Below are 18775 nucleotides of genomic sequence, written 5' to 3' on the forward strand. Positions count from 1 at the left end.
AATCGACTGTCCCTGGGACTTGTTGATGGTCATTGTAAAGCAGACCTTGAGAGGGAACTGCACTCTCTTGAACTCAAAGGGGTAATCTGATGGTATGAGTGGTATGTGTCACGTTCTGCTCAGGAGGCTCTCCTTCTGAGGAGCTGAAAGCTGATGTCTCGGGTTGAGGAAGGAATCGGAGGCGAGGGGCCTGGATGTATGTCCTCCTCATCCACAAGTACCAGATGTTGATGAGACCTGACCAAAGGCGCAGAGTCTAACTTGCTGAGAGGTGTTCACCAGTGACCCCTCCAAGCGGGATATGGGTTTAAGCTGCATCCAGCAAGCAGGTCGTGGCCCTTTGGTCAGGTATCTGATACAAGTGGGAAATGGAGGAACGTAACACAGAGGAGACCCAGGAGAATGTACTTCAGTGTGAAACACTAGTGAGAACCCTGTACCCTGCTGGTACTGTATTGGCACAATAGCATAACTTCCAGGAATAGTATACTGGAGGCAAATGGATAAGGCCCACTGTGAACCTAGATGCACCACTGGCACAGAGGAGTGAAACTTAGGGTAGTAATTGATTGGTGTACTGAGTACACGTGCTGAGAACCCAGATGCACCGCTGGCACAAAAGAGTGACACTTAGGCAGTACTCGGATGTTGTACTGAGTACACGTGCTGAGAACTCAGATACACCGCTGTCTCAGGAGAGTGGACACTTGTGTTGTACTTGGGAGTTGAAATGTAAAAAGATATTGCGCACTGGATTCTAGAAAAAACGTTAGAGGTGAGCTGCACTATTGGGACGGGTGTCTGCCCTCCTATGTTAAATGCAAATACTTGATCTATGGTCATAGATCAATATAATGCGCTCAGAACCTATAACTGGATAGTGTATATTTAGTTGTAGGCATGTGAATTACTGATATTCGAAACTCGATATGTTGTAATAAGACTTTATTTGGGTAAAGGTGGAAACTAATAAACTAAAGGATGGTAGTTCATTGACTGAATATGACAGTCAATTTGTGGGACATATGCCGTATATTGGCAATGTTCAGTCTCTGAAGGCAAAAATAGGGGGTTTGATAAAAACAAGAAAAAATGCAAAATCAATCACTATGGTTTGTTTATGTACACAACTTCCGGGTACGCCTTTTTTCTAATTGGTTAGCAGGAGATGAATCTTAAGTGTTCCTGCATTAAATACACTGCCAGTTTGCCAGGTCCCTATCTTAATGTGATAGCAGCGTCTCTCAGTCGGCCTTTATCTCTTTAAATAATGATGTTAGTATTAATTAAATAAATAAAATACTGAGTCCTGCACATGTAAGTTATACTTTGTAAGCCAGTATCTGGTTAACTTTGCATTGTGTATATTGGTGATAGAACATGTTTCCCTGTTATTATGGCACTCACAATCTGACTATAATTCACTGAAGGTTGCTCCCTTCAGTGGGCCTAGAGGGCTGTGTTTATTGCAAGGAGCAAACAAAACAAAAACAAAAACATTAGGGCTAGTGTTGGGCAGCATTGTTAATAGTGATATATAGTCAGAATTTGGGTGAACCTAAATTAGGTCAACAGCATTGCTAATATTGATACAGAGTCAGAAATTTAGATGGACCTAAGTTAGACATCACTGTTCTAAGGCAATGTGTACCTGATGACTGAAGGTGAGACTGACTTTTCAGTTTCTGATTATAGGGTTCTTTATAATGGTAGCATCAAATTAGAGATAAATCGGTTATTGCCCCTGTGTATTTAAATACTAACACTGACTGTAATTGGTCGCATAAAAGGTGTTCGCGTGTTGGTACTGACTAACTTAGTCACATACAATGGACTTGATTTCATTATCTAGATTGAGTCCCTTTGGGTATAGGGTACCCATCTGAATCATGGTTTTGAGTTCCTCTTTGTTGATGCGTTTGATAAAGTCCCCTCCCCGCCAGTTGTGCCTAACTAGCCTTAATGCACAGAATTCCAGATTTGCTGGATCTGACTGATTAAATATTTTGAAATGTGCTGAGAGGGGGTGGTTGTCGTTGCCCTTTGTTATATTGTAAATGTGTTCCTGTGACTTTATGGTCTCCAGTTCCTGCTTCACCATTGAAGCACCATTGCTTCAACAGATCAATAGTGATTGATTTTGCATTTTTTCTTGTTTTTATCAAACCCCCTATTTTTGCCTTCAGAGACTGAACATTGCCAATATACGGCATATGTCCCACAAATTGACTGTCATATTCAGTCAATGAACTACCATCCCTTAGTTTATTAGTTTCCACCTTTACCCAAATAAAGTCTTATTACAACATATCGAGTTTCGAATATCAGTAATTCACATACCTACAACTAAATATACACTATCCAGTTATAGGTTCTGAGCGCATTATATTGATCTATGACCATAGATCAAGTATTTGTACTTGTGAGTTGTACTGAGTACATGGGCTGAGAACCCAGACGTATCACCGGCACAGGAGAATCACTTTGAGGAGTAGAGACGTAACACTAGAGATGACTCGTGAGAGGAAAGGAGCAAGGAAATTAACAAAGTAACGGCAAGCATACACCAGTAGAAACGACGTTCTACAGGCAACTTCCTGTTGTCCAGATCCCAGCTAAATACCCTAAGATAACGGTCCATTGGAGGACAGTGTCAGCTGACAACAACTAGGCTATCATTGGCTAGAGGCCAGTCAGATGATGAAGACTGTCATGACTGCATCCATGATGGCACCCGCAGGAACCAAGTCACGGAGCAACACATGAATGTCCACGCAGTCTCTAGGCATAATCCTCAGCATGTCACCCGCCACCGCACTAGACGTCTGATCACTTGAGAAGTCGGGTGAAGCCGGCACTTGGGTGAGTAATGGCCGATCCTAGGCCGCAACCTGACAGTATGCTTGTTGTGAATACCCCCCTCTCCCACCACATCGAGCACAGCCTGTGAACACTGTGGCCTCGATGACGTTCCTGTGAAGGGCCTTTACTTGAAGCCTGGTACCATTGTCAAGTTTGGGTGGGTTGAGGTTTCTCAGCAAACATCACTGGAAACCCCACTTTGAGGAGAAGCTTATGGGATGGGAGGCCAGTTGGGGTGAGGGTGTTGAGGAGCTCCACGGTGTAGTTGACCATCCATTTGCACAACCAAGTCCACAGACCTGTACTTAATTTCTGCCCCTTCAAAGGACGGAAGTAGAGTGTCATTAATGACAGCAGCCACTTTGTTTTTGGGGGTCAGAATGGCAAGTCCAGTACATGGACTTTTTTTGATATCGGCAATATCAGTATGTCCAGTCTAGGCCTGCACGGATGGTAACCTTTCCCTCGGACTCGGGATACCCTCCATCCCCTATTTTGGGTAGGAGTTTGGAGAATTGCTCAGCAGAGATATCGCCCCTCAAATGGACCCTCATAAGAGAGTTTCCAGATGAGGGGTCACAGATATGACGCCTTGATGCACACCTTAACTTTGTCAGCTAGAGTTCCCCTCTGTACTACTGGCAGAGTCTGCCGGAAGTTTCCAACTAGCAGCAAGGTGATACCCCAATCATTCCATCCTTGCCACTGATGTCTTTGAGGGTTCTGCTCAGTGCCACAAAACCCCCCTTGTGCACCATGGTACACTCGTCCCAGATAAATAGCTTAAAGTCCCGCAGCACTTGGGCCATGTTGCTTTATCACCTGAGAGGAAACATTTTACCCCTTTTCAGCCCCTTAGGAGTCAAATTGCGAAAAATCCCTGCTTAGTGGATGCTTAGGTCATGGAAGGAATGTATTCCCAAAATTTCATGTTTCTAGGTCCAGGGATTTGGGCTGGGTATTGATAAATCAGTCAAGCAGTATCAAGCAAAAGCAGCTGACTCTTCCACACTTAAGACCTGATTCAGACCCACTCGCTAGGTTGCGTTTGCTCGTAGCTGGATGATTTTCGCATTGTGCGCATGCATATGCATCGCAGTGCGTGTGCGTGAACCAGTGCGAGAGATCGGGAAGCGTTCACTCGCTGCGCATAGACAGCCCAGCAGAGTGAGTGACAGGAGAAGCCGTTTGTGTTTGTGGGTGGTGATAGGGGCTGGACATTATAAACAGGGGAGAGGAGGTGTGAACGCAGGCCTACCGGAGCGTCTTAATGCCGTTTCAGAGGCGTGCATAATTAGCAGGCAGCGTCATAGTACACGTCACCTGGTTATATTTCACACTGAAGTGATCGCAGTACTTGCGGTAGGATATAGTTAACCTCAAGCACTGCGTTCGCTTCTGATGGTACCCGATGTACCGATGGTTGCATACACTTCCTGGACATGACGTGCGCAAGTGGGTGTCTTAAGACAGGCTGGTGGGCGTCTGCATATACAAAGTGATCGCACGAGAAGACATAGTGGGTGTGCTTATGCCTTGCCGTGTAATCGCCTGCCTTGCTGGGTGTGTGCCAGATTTGCATACGCTTTGTGCGAGCGTACGCATCTAGCGAGCGAGTCTGAATCAGGTCCTTAGTGCTTGCAGTGGTGCTGTGTAACCTCAACAAAGATCCATAATGGGACCAAAATGTCGGACCAATTTTTTAAACATTGGTAGTATGTAAATAAACGACTTTACTTCTTGGATGAACTGGTGAGTGCCCTCTATTGTTTCAAATGTATATTTAGCAAGCAAATACATTTTTTGCTTGTTACACTGAGGATGCACCCTGTCTATGAACCTATGTTGCAGTGAGTGCAGGATTATTTATATATATATATATATATATATATATATATAAAAAAAAAATAAAGTTCCCGGTCCTGGGGTCTGGGTTCTCATTCAGGGTAATCTCTTGGCGGCTTTTGATGGGGTTTTCAATATTCTGTACAGCATTGGTAAAAGAAGGTTTGGGTGTATGGACCATTCATCTGTGACAAAAAGGAGCCGAGCAAAAAACATCTGATCTTACACTAAGATGAAGTACAGTAACTGCCCATAGTGCTAAAACAGAAAAGTGAGAGCCAATCAGAGCTAGCAATGTGTCCTGTTGCTTAGCAGCAGCCTAAAAGGGGGAAGGAGTCAGAGACTGGAGCAGGATCATGTCTGAGGCAGGCAGAGGGCCTGATTCGTATTTGGTAATAGAGTAGCATCTTGGCATGTATTTGCACTCCTTGCATTGCATCATGATTTGTTCAGGTACTTGAGAGTTAGAGTTACGTGCTCTATCTATGATCCTGCTCCAGTCCCTGACTCCAGTCAGTGAGAGACAGTCTTCAACGAACCCATGAAGATGCCCTGATGCAGTCACAGTAGCCAGGAAGGAGCCAGGGGAGGCATAGCTATCAGGAATTTAATAAAGACAAACAACCATCGGAGCACCATGCTGCTGATAATGCTTATGGTAGCTGCAATACAAATCTCTCATTAATGATCCCCTTGCCTTTCATAGCACATCCCAGTGGCCGTGCCCCAGCCAGCTGCAGGGCAGCAGCTGTGGGGGTTGTGGTGGCATTGGTGAGATGCCTGGGGGCAGGAGTGAGAAGCAGAGGGTTGTGGTGAGATTCAGAGGGCTGTGGTGTGATGCAGGGGGTTGTGGTAAGAGGCAGGAGTGAGAAGCAAGGGCCTGTGGTGAGAAACAGGAGACTGTTGTGAGATGCCGGGGTCAGGAGTAAGAAGCAGGTGGCTGTGGTGAGATGCAGGGGACTGTGGCGATATGGAGTAGGTTGTTATAAGATGCATGGGGCTGTGGTGAGATGAAATTGCTAGTGTGCATAAAATACTACCATCGGAACAACAACAAAAATCGATGGTTAGTTACCATCGGATTCCGATGTCCATCCATACGCTGAACCTGCAGGCGGACTCCGGCCACCACTCCTCAACTGTGAAGTTCTCCCTCTCTAGTGCGATGTTCCCACTCAGCCACACACTCTCGGTGAATGGGCGCCTCCCATGGAATACAGCTCTGTTCTCGGACAGGGATACCACGGTGAGGAAGCTCAACAGGAAGCCCAGAACTGTAGGTTACATTGTGCAAAGAGGACTTTGCTCATCGCCATATTCGGCAGCTGGGGAGGTGTGCGCATGGAGGCTGCGGAAATATGCACAGGTGTCCCAGCCTCAGGGACGTGCTGCTGATAATACTTACTATAGCTGCAATACAAATTTCTCATCCATGATTCTCCTGCCCTTCCCAGCACATCCCAGTGGCCGGCCCCAGCCAGCTGCAGGGCAGCAAAAGTGTGGGTTGTGGGGGCGCTGAAGCGCAAAATACATCTGAAATCGAGAGTTATCACTAACATTTTATTATTAGAAAGTCATCAACAACTCTATATGATTGAGCCTTATAGGAGCGCCAGACCCGTTGTAACTATATATGTATGTGTTTGGGAGGTTATGTTACTATCCCTTCTATCCACTGAATACTTGTACTAAGCTAGAAGGAACACTATATTATCTTAAATAATATGTATAAGTAAAACATAAATTACACATGCATAGAAAACAATATAAAACAAAATAAGTAATTAAAAAAAACACTTCATTAGTGAATTTCTTGGGTGGCTGCTTGTTTCTCAATATAAAAATTAAGTTGATTGGATGTGTGAAATATATAGCAGTGAAGAGGAAACAAGTGCGACTTATAGTATTTTAATACAGTAGTGTAAACGCAAAGTGACCATGTGCTTATATGCGTTCCGGACATACGCTAAAGTAATGCGTCAGTACCCAGAACTGGTGCCGTATGGAAGAACTGACTAGAACCAGAGTGAATGAAACTAGGAGGTTGAATGACACTTCTCCTCATTTAGTATACTGTATCTGTATGAAACAAAATCTACAGTAAGTCTGCTGCTGTATACATGCTACTTGGCAGTGGTAGCTATACCTTTAGCAGCTTAGTACATATGAGTGCAAATGAGAACTGGATGGATCAGTAACACACTATTTGTATGAGTGTCTGCAAATAACAGCTAAAGGAATTAACAGTCAGAAGTTTTTGAATACAAGGTGAGAGAGACTGCATGCAGGAGGTTAGGTAAAGCAGACTGTAGTGATGAAGATGCATGTAGATGCTGAAGGCAGACAGCACACTGGTGTAAGGTAGCGCTGATTGAAAAAGGTGAGCAGATGGTAAGCGAGGCTGTCAGGCTGAACCCACTGGAAGGAAAGCACTCAGGTGAAATAGCAGATATATTAGTATAGGTGCTGAAATTCAGGACCTAGGAACCACTTCTGTTACAGGAGACCAGGAGTCCTAGGAGACTTGTACTGGCAAAGGACAGGTGGCAGTGAGCAGTTTACATAGGGAGCTCCAGCACAGGATTGGATGTGAGAGTCATGTGCAGCGCAGAGACGCTGTGGATGGGTGAAACAACTCAGCTGATTTCAGGCAAGATGGTGGCACGTTTGCTGCATCGGGCCGAATGCTGCAGGTGAATCCTGACGTGACTGGCCAGCAGACATGTGCCAGCCAGCGAATCGACAGCGCCAAATAGGGTAAGAGGGTGTAAGTACCCAATTTGTGACAGAGTGTATCTGTATAAAGATATGGATGTCTTAGGCTTGGCTTTAGATTGTGCTATTGTGATTTCTTCTTATATTTAATTTGGAGTCACAAACATCCGGGACTTGCTGAGGAATTCCATCCTAAAAAAGAAACAGAACAGAACAAGAAAAAAATCATCAGTCACAATACCCAAATAAGCACCGTTGGCTTAACTCAAAGGTTTGGTGACGTTGTTGGCAGTGGGGAGGAGATAATGGTGTAAGTGAGGTAAGGAAAAGCACATGAGGGAAAAGGACCCTGCTCGTGAGAGCTTACAATCTAAAGGTGAGTGGCAGACAGACAGTGAGTGAAGAGCAAGGATCAGTGTGTTAGGATGAAAGCTGGAAGGATTTGATAAAGAAGTGGAGCTTGAGAGCCCATTTGAAGCTATGTAGAGAGGTGGAGAGTTTAAAAGGGAGAGGGAGAGAGTTCCAGTGGTGGGGAGTATTCATTTGTGGAGTAAAGTGAGCAGGTTAGAGTGTGAAGGGAGAATGAGGATGGAGATGTAAGTAGGGGAGGATTTGGTGAGGGCTTTGTAATTGAGAGTGAGGATTGGGTTCTGAAGGGGAAGGGGAGACAGTACAGGGCTTGTAGGAGGGGGAAGCAGACGTAATACATTTTGAAAGAGAGATGAGCCGGGCAGTAGTATTGAGGACAGATTGGAGTATTGAGAGGTGGGAGACAGGGAAGCTAGATAAGAGGAGATTACAGTAGTCCAGTCCAAAGATGACCAGTGAGTGAATGAAGGTCTTTGATGCCTCCAGGGTGAGCAAGGTCATGCTCCTGGAGATATTACTGAAATGGCAGGATTGCAAATGGTACTATATGTGTGGTTTGAAGAAGAGGGTAGAGTCATGGGTAACTCCAATATTGCGCACTTGTGGGCTAGAAGAGGTGGTGGTGTTGTTGATAGATAATAAAATTGAAGGAAGGTGGGAAAACAGCTCAGTCTTAGGCATGTTAAGTTTTTCCATCCATGAGGAAATAGCATTATATACAATGTTGGGGCACTCACCAGCATAAAAATCTTTTAAGCTATGTTCATTACAGAAATATGTGCAAATCAAACAAACTACAGTTAGTGTTTCACCAAACAATATACTGTATCAAAGTCCTACGGTAAACTCCTAATGGCCCAAACCAGATATAAATATATTTAACACTTACCAATACAGTAATCATATGCACCTGAAAACCATAATCACAGCATCCATGTGTTCTAGAAACAGGAACTGGACAATGGGGGTGAGTGCCCCAGTTTTTCTATTTTTTGCTATATTTCAACATGTATGGGATTGTTCTCTGGATGTTGCTGTGGAAGTTCCACAAAGATTTACTGTGGGCCGAATTCAGAAATGTCTGGAACTCCGATGTTGATGATGTTAAGATCTGCACATGCACAGAAGCCACGCTGTGCATGTGCAGATCTCATCCTGCAAAATCGCCCACAGTGCCCTGGACACCGCAGTCTGCTTGACAGGCCGCAGGCAATCCAGGATTGAGCCGGGGTCCGTTTCCAAAACAGATGCATGTCGCCTCCGTTTTGTGGGAGTGCCACCCTTGGCATATTCCAATGCAGACTTAGGGGTAAATTTACTAAGATTCATGTTGTTCCCGATTTGTCCTGTTTTTCAACTCGGATAGGATCGATCAAAAACGGTTTTGACTGGATCGTTTTGATTGATGGTGTATTTGGTCGATCCTGTCCGTTTTGAAGTCCCGATTCACCGTCCGAATTTTTCTCCCGAACAAGCAGGCTGCACATATCCGTGAAATATGTGCAGACTGCTTATTTATTTTTTTATATTTTAATGGTTAACTTTAAGAAAAAAATTTACATTGGGTCCCCCCCCCAAAAGCATAACCAGCCCCGGACTTGTCAGCCAGGCCTGGTTCCAACAATTACGGGGAACAAAACGAGTAGGGTTCCAACTTAGCTTAGGAACCAGCACATCTAGCAGCCTCTCATTGGCTGGAACCCACGTGTACCCCAGCCAATGAGAGGCCGCTAGATGTGAAGCGGCCTCTGATTGGCTGGCGGGACGTGGGAAACCCTGTGACGTCCCGGCAGCTGGCATTCGCATAATATTGGTATGTGTGACAAGACACATACCTATACTAGTCGTTTGGCATCGGTGAAGCATGTTATTTTTTTGCCAAGACCCCCTGGGATCCTATGGAGGCCAGCGCGAGGATCAGGTGAGTATACGATCTTTGTTGCAGGCCATTCCTCACAGATTCTACTCGGACAAGTGGACAGACCGGCTGGTACAGGTAAGTATGTCTGATTGACGTATGTGTGTAATAAATCTTTACTAGTCACAATCTTTGTGCCATGTCTTTATTTAACTATTTATTTTACAGTGGGGGTACGGGTGCCGGACGCCTGCTGGCACTTGTAGTTCCACAAGTGCCAAAGGGCAGGCATGCTGGCACCTGTAGTCCCATTGTAAAATACAATTGTTTTAGGTCTATTCTTCACTTTATTACCCCTGTACTCACCGCTCCAGGGGTGCGGGGAACAGCCTGGGCTTCAGACCAAGCCTGGGGTTCGGGAGAGGGGTGACCCCTTTTTTATGGGGTCCCCACCTCCCCTGAGATCCCCGGCTTGGCCTGAGCGGCTTGGGGTGATAATGCTTTGGCCCTGGAGACCCGCTAATAAGGTCTCCGGGCTGTGGCATTACACCCCAGTCGTTTTGGGTCCAGTGCTGATTTTAAAAATAGGGGGACCCCTATATTAACCCTTACAACACACTTGCCATTCATAAACATATACAAATCACACTGATTTATGTATGTTGGATGGCAACTCGCAGCTCTGGAGGTGGTGCATTTAAAACTTCTATTGAGTCCCCGATTTGAGTGTAAATGGCCGACTTTAGCAAAACGAATAATGGTAAATTCCTGATTTAGGCAGAAATAAGTGAAAAGTACTTCCAAATTGAGCCGATGGCGATATTTCTATTGTTCAAAACGGCCGAATTTGCGGCATTAAACCACCCGATATCAACCCCAAAAGATGAAGAAATCACCCGACTTTAATGATAGTAAATGGAGATGAGGCGGCCATTCTGAGTAGCTCACTCAGAGCTGACACTGTGACTGATGGTTGTAATGTAGATCTGATGCTTCGTCTTCAGACACAGCCCTTTAATTTGTGATGCCGGCAGTAAGCATCTTTTTGCACTAGACGCCTCCTGTGGCATTAGCATAATTTCACACAGCTGCTTCTAACAAAAAGATGCAGCACTGTTGCAAAAACGTCCATCTCTGAATTAGAACCAGTGAATGCAGCCTTTCTTTCTCTCTCTCTCTCTTTCTTTCTTTCTTTCTTTCTTTCTTTCTTTCTTTCTTTCTTTCTTTCTTTCTTTCTTTCTTTCTTTCTTTCTCTCTCTCTCTCTCTCTCTCTCTCTCTCTCTCTTTCTTTCTTTCTTTCTTTCTCTCTCTCTCTCTCTCTCTCTCTCTCTCTCTCTCTCTCTCTCTCTCTCTCTCTCTCTTTCTTTCTTTCTTTCTTTCTTTCTTCTCTCTCTCAACTTGTAACTGTCATCTCTTTAGTGAGTATTGCTCCTGATCTTAATGGTCTTATGTGTGTTCTTGCACTATGCAGTATAATGGAGTATTTGTCAATTAAGCATTTTAGCATACAGTGTATACAATAGATGATTTATACAGCTGTTCCTGCTACTTTTATATTATTATAACTTTGCTGTGTAAACCACATTCCACCTACATTCTGTCTACATAGTTTATATTCTTATTTCCAGTATTGTTTGATGTTAGTCCAATTTTTGGTCTTTTGTAATTAAACGTGCTCCCCATGAATAAATCTTAATTATTGTTTTGATAGGATCAGTTTGCATTATTTGTAATGAAATCCTTTAACTACGCATTCCATTGGATTACCTAAGCTTCTTACTTACGAGGAGGTCACTATTTGACCAGAGTGTGAATAGTCAGATCTGTGTCCTTTTATGTTATGTACTATGCAGTAAAAAAGGTCTTTTATACATGACCAGTTAGTAGCTTTTGAGTAGTAGTAAGATACCGCATGTACACTGCTTGTTATTATGTGAGATCATGTGACATAGGTTTTAGCAAAAACACAGCACACTGAAAAGACTCTCCAATCCTTGCAACTAATGTGAACAAAACATAAATAACAGCGGCAGTCTGGCGGGTCGAAATCCCGACCGCTGAAGGTAAGTACCCTAACCCTACCCTTTCCCCCCCCTAACCCTAACCCTTCCTTAGGGGTGCCTAACCCTAACCTCCCCCTGTTAGTGCCTAAACCAAACCCACGTCCCCGCACCATAGCGGCTAGACACTAAGACACCCAGCATACCTTTGTTCGGTATGCCGGGTGTCAGGATTCCGTAGGGGCTAATGATAGGCGTCGGGCAGGGCCGGATTGAGGTTTGTGGGGGCCCAGGGCAATAACAAACTTGTGGGGGCCCCCATTGTGGTAAATCACGATGGCTGGGGGCCTGTGTGTGGGACAGATGACTGCCACAGGAGAGCTGCGCTGCGGCAGGCACTTCCCCAATATGCCAGTATACTTACTGGTTAGTGGGTGGAGCACTGCAGGGGATCTCCATGGCGCACTTCTGTCATCAGCCCGAGCTTCAAGAGCAGCGACCATCCCGGAACGCGGAGTCTGTGATGGGGTGTGTGCTGCTGTGGCCTCTCTGCCAATCCGCTCACTGACCGCTGCAGCTGCTGTTGAGGACGGGCGGGGACAGGTTCAACAAACTGTTGAACCACGGAGGAGAACTGGAGCGCAGGCAGCAAAATGCTGTTCTGCCCTCCATTAATGTACTCTTGGGGACGACTGTGTGGGGGCCCCTGTCGCCCCCCCTATAATCCGGCCCTGGCATCGGGATTTCGACGCCTATCTTTACTCCCATGTCGGGATACAAGTGTTGGGATATCGGCGGGCGGGAAAGCGCCCGCCGGTATCTTGACTGCATCCCGTCTGGAACACAGTGGGCCTCACTCTAAGTAGAATTACTAAAGCTTCTGTAAGGGAAAGTGGAAGTGTTGTCCATAGCGACTGATCAGATTGTGGCTATCATTTTCTAAAATGCACCATATAAATGTCAGCTAGGATCTGATTGGTTACTGTGGACATCACCTTCACTTTTATTTTCAAAGTTTGAGTAAATATATACCTGGGTTTTTACAAATTCTTTCTGCTCCACAAACACCACCATCTTGTTACACAAATCCATGTGTTATAGCAGAAACCTAGGTGCACCTCTGTAAGCCTAGATGCATGATAAGACCATAAAGGGCATATTTCTGCACTGTATTATGCCTCACAAATGAGGCCAATTGTGGCAGCTATCAGTAAGTCGCCCAGTGCAAATAAACTGTAATGATCAAATATCTGTTTTCTGATCAGAATGCTTTTCCCCCACACAAATTACCTCTTTTTTATTATTAAAAAACTGGCTTGTTTTTGTTCACGTAATGTTCTTATTCTGTACAGTATGCATCTGCATACTGTAGTATTATAACACTTTTCGGTATTCTTGGTATTATTCTAGTTATACTGTTTGTTGTTATTCTGTATGATGTATGCGTAAACATTTAGGGGCATATTCAATTGGTGCGGGAATAGCAAAAATCCTGCACCTGCCTGGGGGTTTTGCCTGCAGGTGAGGTATTTTTTCTATTCAATCAGGAGCGGGTTTTTGACTTTTTGCGCTCCAGGAGGTTTTTTTTTGCGCACCTCCAGAGCACGACCAATTTTTCCTAAAATCCCCAATTTTAGGAAAAAAGGTTGGTAAATGCTCTGGGACCCCGGTGGAACCCCTCCTAATGACTAATTAAGCAATTGGAAGTTTATAATTTGCTTAATTAGTCAGTAATACTCATCTTCCTAAGTGCTGTCTTCTGCATCCAGTCTCGGGACCCGGTCTCCTGCAGCAGCGGTGAGTATGTCAGTGTGTGTGAGTGTGTATGAATGAGTATGAGTGAGTGTGTGTGTGCACGAGTGTTTGTGTGTGACCCCCGGTGTATGTATACCCCCCCTAGTTCCGTATGCCCCACCGGAATGGGCGCTGGAAGAACTACATCTCCCAGTAGCCCCCGGGACTCCCAGCAGCCCCCTCTCCAGTGAGAAGATAGAGGGGAGGCCACCGGGAGCGCAGAGACCACCGGAGACCCCCAGGCAGGTAAGTGCAGAATTTTTCTTATTTTTTTTTACGTGGCGCAAAATTGGGAGCGAGGGAGGCGAGGTTTTTTTCTCGCTAAACGTCGCACCCAATTGCTTATGCCCCTTAGTTTTGAAAACAATTTAAAATCTTATATAAATGTTATACAATTGTGTTATGACTAAGTATCGGTGTCGCTAAGGCTCTACTGTAACATGAAGCTGGTGAGCTGTGCAGTTTGTAGACAATATGGCTACCAGGGCAAAGAGTTAAGCTGGGTACACACTGGAACGTTGTCAGGCCAATTTTGCATGCAACATATCATTTCAATCAGAAGCTGCTTGTGCGTTCTATTTGCATCGCTTTGTGAATAAGATGCATTTGAAGGTAAAAAATTGCACGTAAAGACACTTAGTGCTACCGAGCCATGCCATGGCATGGCGCGACTAGAAGGACGGTTTAGCGCGCAAGGAAGTAAGATGTATGTGGACACCTCTGTAACAGTGAATGTTTTTATAAATTGGAAGACTATAGGGCCAAATGTAATAGTTTGGTAAAGTGCTGTTTTTTTCTCTGATTTTACAGCAGAATTTTAAGCGACAATTTTTTTTTTTTTGTTTAGGCAAAACCGAGCAAGTTGTGCCTTAAAAAAACACTGCAGCTTTAAATTCCACAGCAAAATCACAGGAAAATTGTCACTTTATCAAACTCACCCTATTACATTTGGTGCTTAGACATAAAAGTTTTGGCACGAGGGCCACAGAGAAATGCCGTGCAGTGGACATATTTGGGAGACATGTAAAATACTATGTGCGACGGCATTTTGTGCTGCAAAGGGGGACTCTGAACCCCCCCACCCCACCGTGGTCCTTCCAACAGGCCCGGGGCCCAGGTGATTATATTAGTACCAGCTCTCTCCTTTCCTCTTGGCACCCCTGTCTGGTGCTAGTAGTTAAGTTCTGTGATGCTGACAAATGAGAATTGCAGCTGGAGTACATTGTATTCATAATGCAAAGTTATGAACACAAAGTGCTTCAGCTGCAATTTATTTATTTATTTATTTATTTATTTATTAACAGTTGCTTATATAGCGCAGCATATTCTGTTGCGCTTTACAATTGGAAACATTGATAGAACAAAACAGGGTAATAACAGACAGACATAGAGGTAAGAGGGCCCTGCTTGCAAGCTTACAATCTATAGGGAAACAGGCATTGATACACAAGGATAGGTGCTATATATATTGCAATTTGGTCTGGCCAGAATGCAGAGTTTCTTGGTGGGCTGCATGATCCAGTCACATAGGAATGTCGGCAAAATGTCAGGAGTATGTGAAAGAAAGACAATATGTGAGGTTATGTGTGGACTGTGAGAGGGGATGTAATAAGACATGGAAGCTATGAAGGTTATGTGGTCAGTTCTGGAATCTGATAAGCTTGTCTGAAGAGGTAAGTTTTCAGGGAACGCTTGAAGGATTGAAGAGTAAAGGTAAGTCTTATTGTGTGTGGTAAGGCATTCCATAGAGTGGGTGCAGCCCGAAGAAAGTCCTGTAACTGTAAATGGGAGCAAGTAATGCGTGGGGATGAGAGACGCAGTTCTTGTGCTGAGCGGAGAGGTCGGGTTGGGAGATATTTTGAGATGAGTGAAGAGATGTATGTTGGTGTAATTCGGTTAATGGCCTTATGTGTGAGTAACAGTATTTTGTATTGAATACGGTAGAAAACCGGCAACCAATGGAGGGACTGACAGAGCGGGGCAGCAGACGATGAACGTTTGGCAAGGAAGATAAGCCTAGCAGCTGCATTCATAATGGATTGTAATGGTGATAGCCTGTTTTTGGGAAGACCAGTAAGGAGACTATTGCAATAGTCAATGCGGGAAATAATGAGTGCATGGATTAGAGTTTTTGCAGTGTCTTGTGTGAGATATGGTCGAATTTTGTATATGTTTTTTAGATGTATGTATTCTTATATGAATTTCTTTAATCATAAAACATTGAACTAAACACAAACATCAGTGTACAGTACTGTATAGTGTAAATCTAAAAGCATCCTTTACAGAAACATTAACACTTACTCCTGGAAGTGCAGTAATGTATTATTATATATGCTAAGTCTGATTTAACATGCATTGCCCAGCTCTCTGCTTCAAAGACAGGCCTTTTTAATCAGTTAAGTGTTGGTGGGGGATATTTGACAATACTACTCAGTGCTTGAATGGTTCAATTAGAAGCAGAGGACATAGCAATTCTGGGACTGCTGACTGCCTTTGGGGGGACCTCTGCATCTAATGTGGGCCATACATCTACAGCAGTGATTCCCAACCTCGGTCCTCAAGGCACACCAACAATCCTGGTTTTAGTGATATCCATGCTTAAGCACAGATGGTTAAATCAAAATAACTGAGGTACTATTTAAGTCACCTGTGCTCATGTATGGCTATCCTTAAAACCTGGACTGTTAGTGTGTCTTCAGGACCGTGGTTGGGAACCCCTGATTTACAGTCTTATTCCCCGTTTTGCCGACGCCTATCCGCAGACATTAGGGAAAAACTACATGCTAAAAATCCCTGTTAATTGTTTGGTCGAGATTGGTGAATCAAATATTTCCAACATGATGGATATCCCTGGTGTCGGCAGACCGGGGAATTAGGGCAATACATCACAGATGTATTTGTCCCGTAAGGATTGCTGCACTATTGGGAAGTTGTACTTTGCATTTTATTATAAGTAGATTCCATCCACAACTAAATTGTAAATGTTGGGACAAATGTTGGGATAAATGTTGGGACAAAATCTTCTTTTGGTATTCCAATACACAGCTTGCCTCCAAGACTCATCTGGTGATTCTTAAAATGATCAATAAATAAACAGAATGTAAATACTTTTTTGCCTAAGTAGAAAAGGTCATAATCTAAATTTTATTATCATATTTATCTGAGTGTAGTTTAACATGGCCAGAATTATATTTTATGGTGGAATGAAGAGGTCTGCTGCAAGTTGACAACTGCCAGAAAGGCATATGGTACCTTTCCATAACATAGAACAGAATAAATAGGAGATTAAAAAAAAGCAATTACTTATGCTGGGCATATACTATATAATTATCTGTCAGATATCTGTCCAATCTGGCTGGTTGGAATGAAAATCTGGTAATGTATGGGAGCCAATGTGACAATCGACCATTTGCTCACAAACACTAAAAAACAGACAAAAATTGTAATCCAGACAAATTGGTTAAATCGAATGCATTTAACCAATTTGAGCAATCATTTTTACCCATTTTCCAGTGTTTAAGACCATATGGTCAATTGTCATTGGCTCCCATAGATTACCAGGTTTTCATTCCAACCAACCAGATTGGACAGATATCTGACAGATAATTGTAGAGTGTATGCCCAGCATAAGTAATGTACTGAAATAATCTGATAACCAACTCACAGAAGGCATGCTCATCTTATTACAGTGTAATAATGCACTTAGAGCCAGATAGAATACGGGTCAAGAATTTCTATTAGGTTATTGATATTGTCTCTTGATGTTTCAACCTGGTAATAATGTGGTTTTATTTATGTCATATCTTCATTTAACAAATGTAAAAGTTTATTAATATGTAATCTACCGTATGTTAAAATGTATGTAATATGCAGTAGTACTGGAGAAATAGATAAAGAGATGGCTAATCCTAAAGCTGGGTACACACTAAATGACGTGTGTACCCAGCAATGTGATACACGACCCCCCTGCTGACGAGCCGACATATCGGGTGGTCCATACACACAGGGTGATCTGGTGCCCGACCGGCTGATATGCTGGGCCCCCGCCACATAGCGCTGCATGGGATTGTCAGCCGCATTGCCTGATTGGACTGCATGTACAAAAGATCTGGCGATGCGGCTGACGACCCCACGGAAGCGCACAATGCACGTTCTAGTGCATACACACTGGACAATTTTAACGATTTGTCGTTCCGATGCGTCGGAATCGCAAACAAAATTGTCTAGTGTGTATGGGCCTTAAATATTAGAAATATAAAGTATTTGTTCTGAATGTTTACTGTATAACATCTTTTACAGAATGATATTGGTAGTGAGCTCATAATTAAAAATGTCCAACTGAAGCACGCTGGAAGATACATTTGTACCGCTCAAACCATTGTGGACAACTCCTCGGCATCTGCTGATCTGGTTGTCAGAGGTGAGAATTTCTATGGGCATAACAGCATGTATTTTACCCATTATCTATATATGTTCCAGGTGTAGTGGGAAAATTAAAGTGAATGTATTATCTCCTGGGAACTCATATCAATGGGAGTTTGTGTTAATCTTCTTATTATAATTTAAAAAAATGTGCTGGTCGTGTTCTTGGTAATCACTTGCAAGCATCAAGCTAAGAAATACTGAAAACATGTCCAGTTTGAGGTACTTGAGGGTTGGAGTTAGGAACCACTAGGCAGCAGGGGGGTAGCAAGACCTATAGAAGTACCATTTAAAATTTTCCCAGAGGCCGCCAGCCTGCACTCCCACTATTCAGAGTGGGGTGAGCTGCTGCAGGGCAGCATATCTGTTGTCACAGGCGCAGCCAGTTATATCTACTACGTTTTGCTATAAAGGTTACATACCATATTTTGTTAGCCCCATTAAAGCACTACTTAAAAATCATATTTATATCTAAGGTCCACCCGGTCCTCCAGGAGGTGTTAGGACAGAGGAAGTGAAAGATACATCTGTAAAACTCGTTTGGAGTAGTGGGACAGACAATCACCAGCCAATTTCCAAATATATTATTCAAGCTAGAAATCCACTTTCGGAGGAGTGGAAAGACGTGAAGACAGGTATGTGTAACCATCTGTTTAATCCAAACCACAGTGTAAAATCATTTCACATCTCCTCAGGATTCTTGATCTTGGTTACTCTGTGCTGCTGGCCTTCCCCCAGAAAATGTAGGTTAGGGTATAATTCATCTATGTAGTAAATGTGGTCCAAGTAAGAAATATGATTTTCTGAGTGGAATAGGTTGATATTTCAGCTGTGTAAAATAGTTGCAGTAGTGCATCTGTAGTGCATCACACCTAAAATGTTGGCATTACCTGTATGTTTCCTTCATTTA

The 18775-nt window shown here is 43.7% G+C and overlaps 1 protein-coding gene across 1 annotated transcript in view; it reads left to right on the forward strand.

The window, feature by feature from the left end:
- CNTN1 (contactin 1) overlaps positions 1–18775 on the forward strand; it is a 222663-nt gene that overhangs the window by 178692 nt on the left and 25196 nt on the right. Inside the window, exons 15-16 of the mRNA XM_088457904.1 lie at positions 17743–17863; positions 18342–18500. Coding sequence (XP_088314030.1) covers positions 17743–17863; positions 18342–18500 — 280 coding nt within the window. The remainder of the gene's footprint in view (positions 1–17742; positions 17864–18341; positions 18501–18775) is intronic.

This window comes from Taudactylus pleione, unplaced genomic scaffold (genome assembly GCF_031769625.1).
Source record: "Taudactylus pleione unplaced genomic scaffold, aTauple2 ptg000041l, whole genome shotgun sequence".
NCBI classification, from domain to species: domain Eukaryota; kingdom Metazoa; phylum Chordata; class Amphibia; order Anura; family Myobatrachidae; genus Taudactylus; species Taudactylus pleione.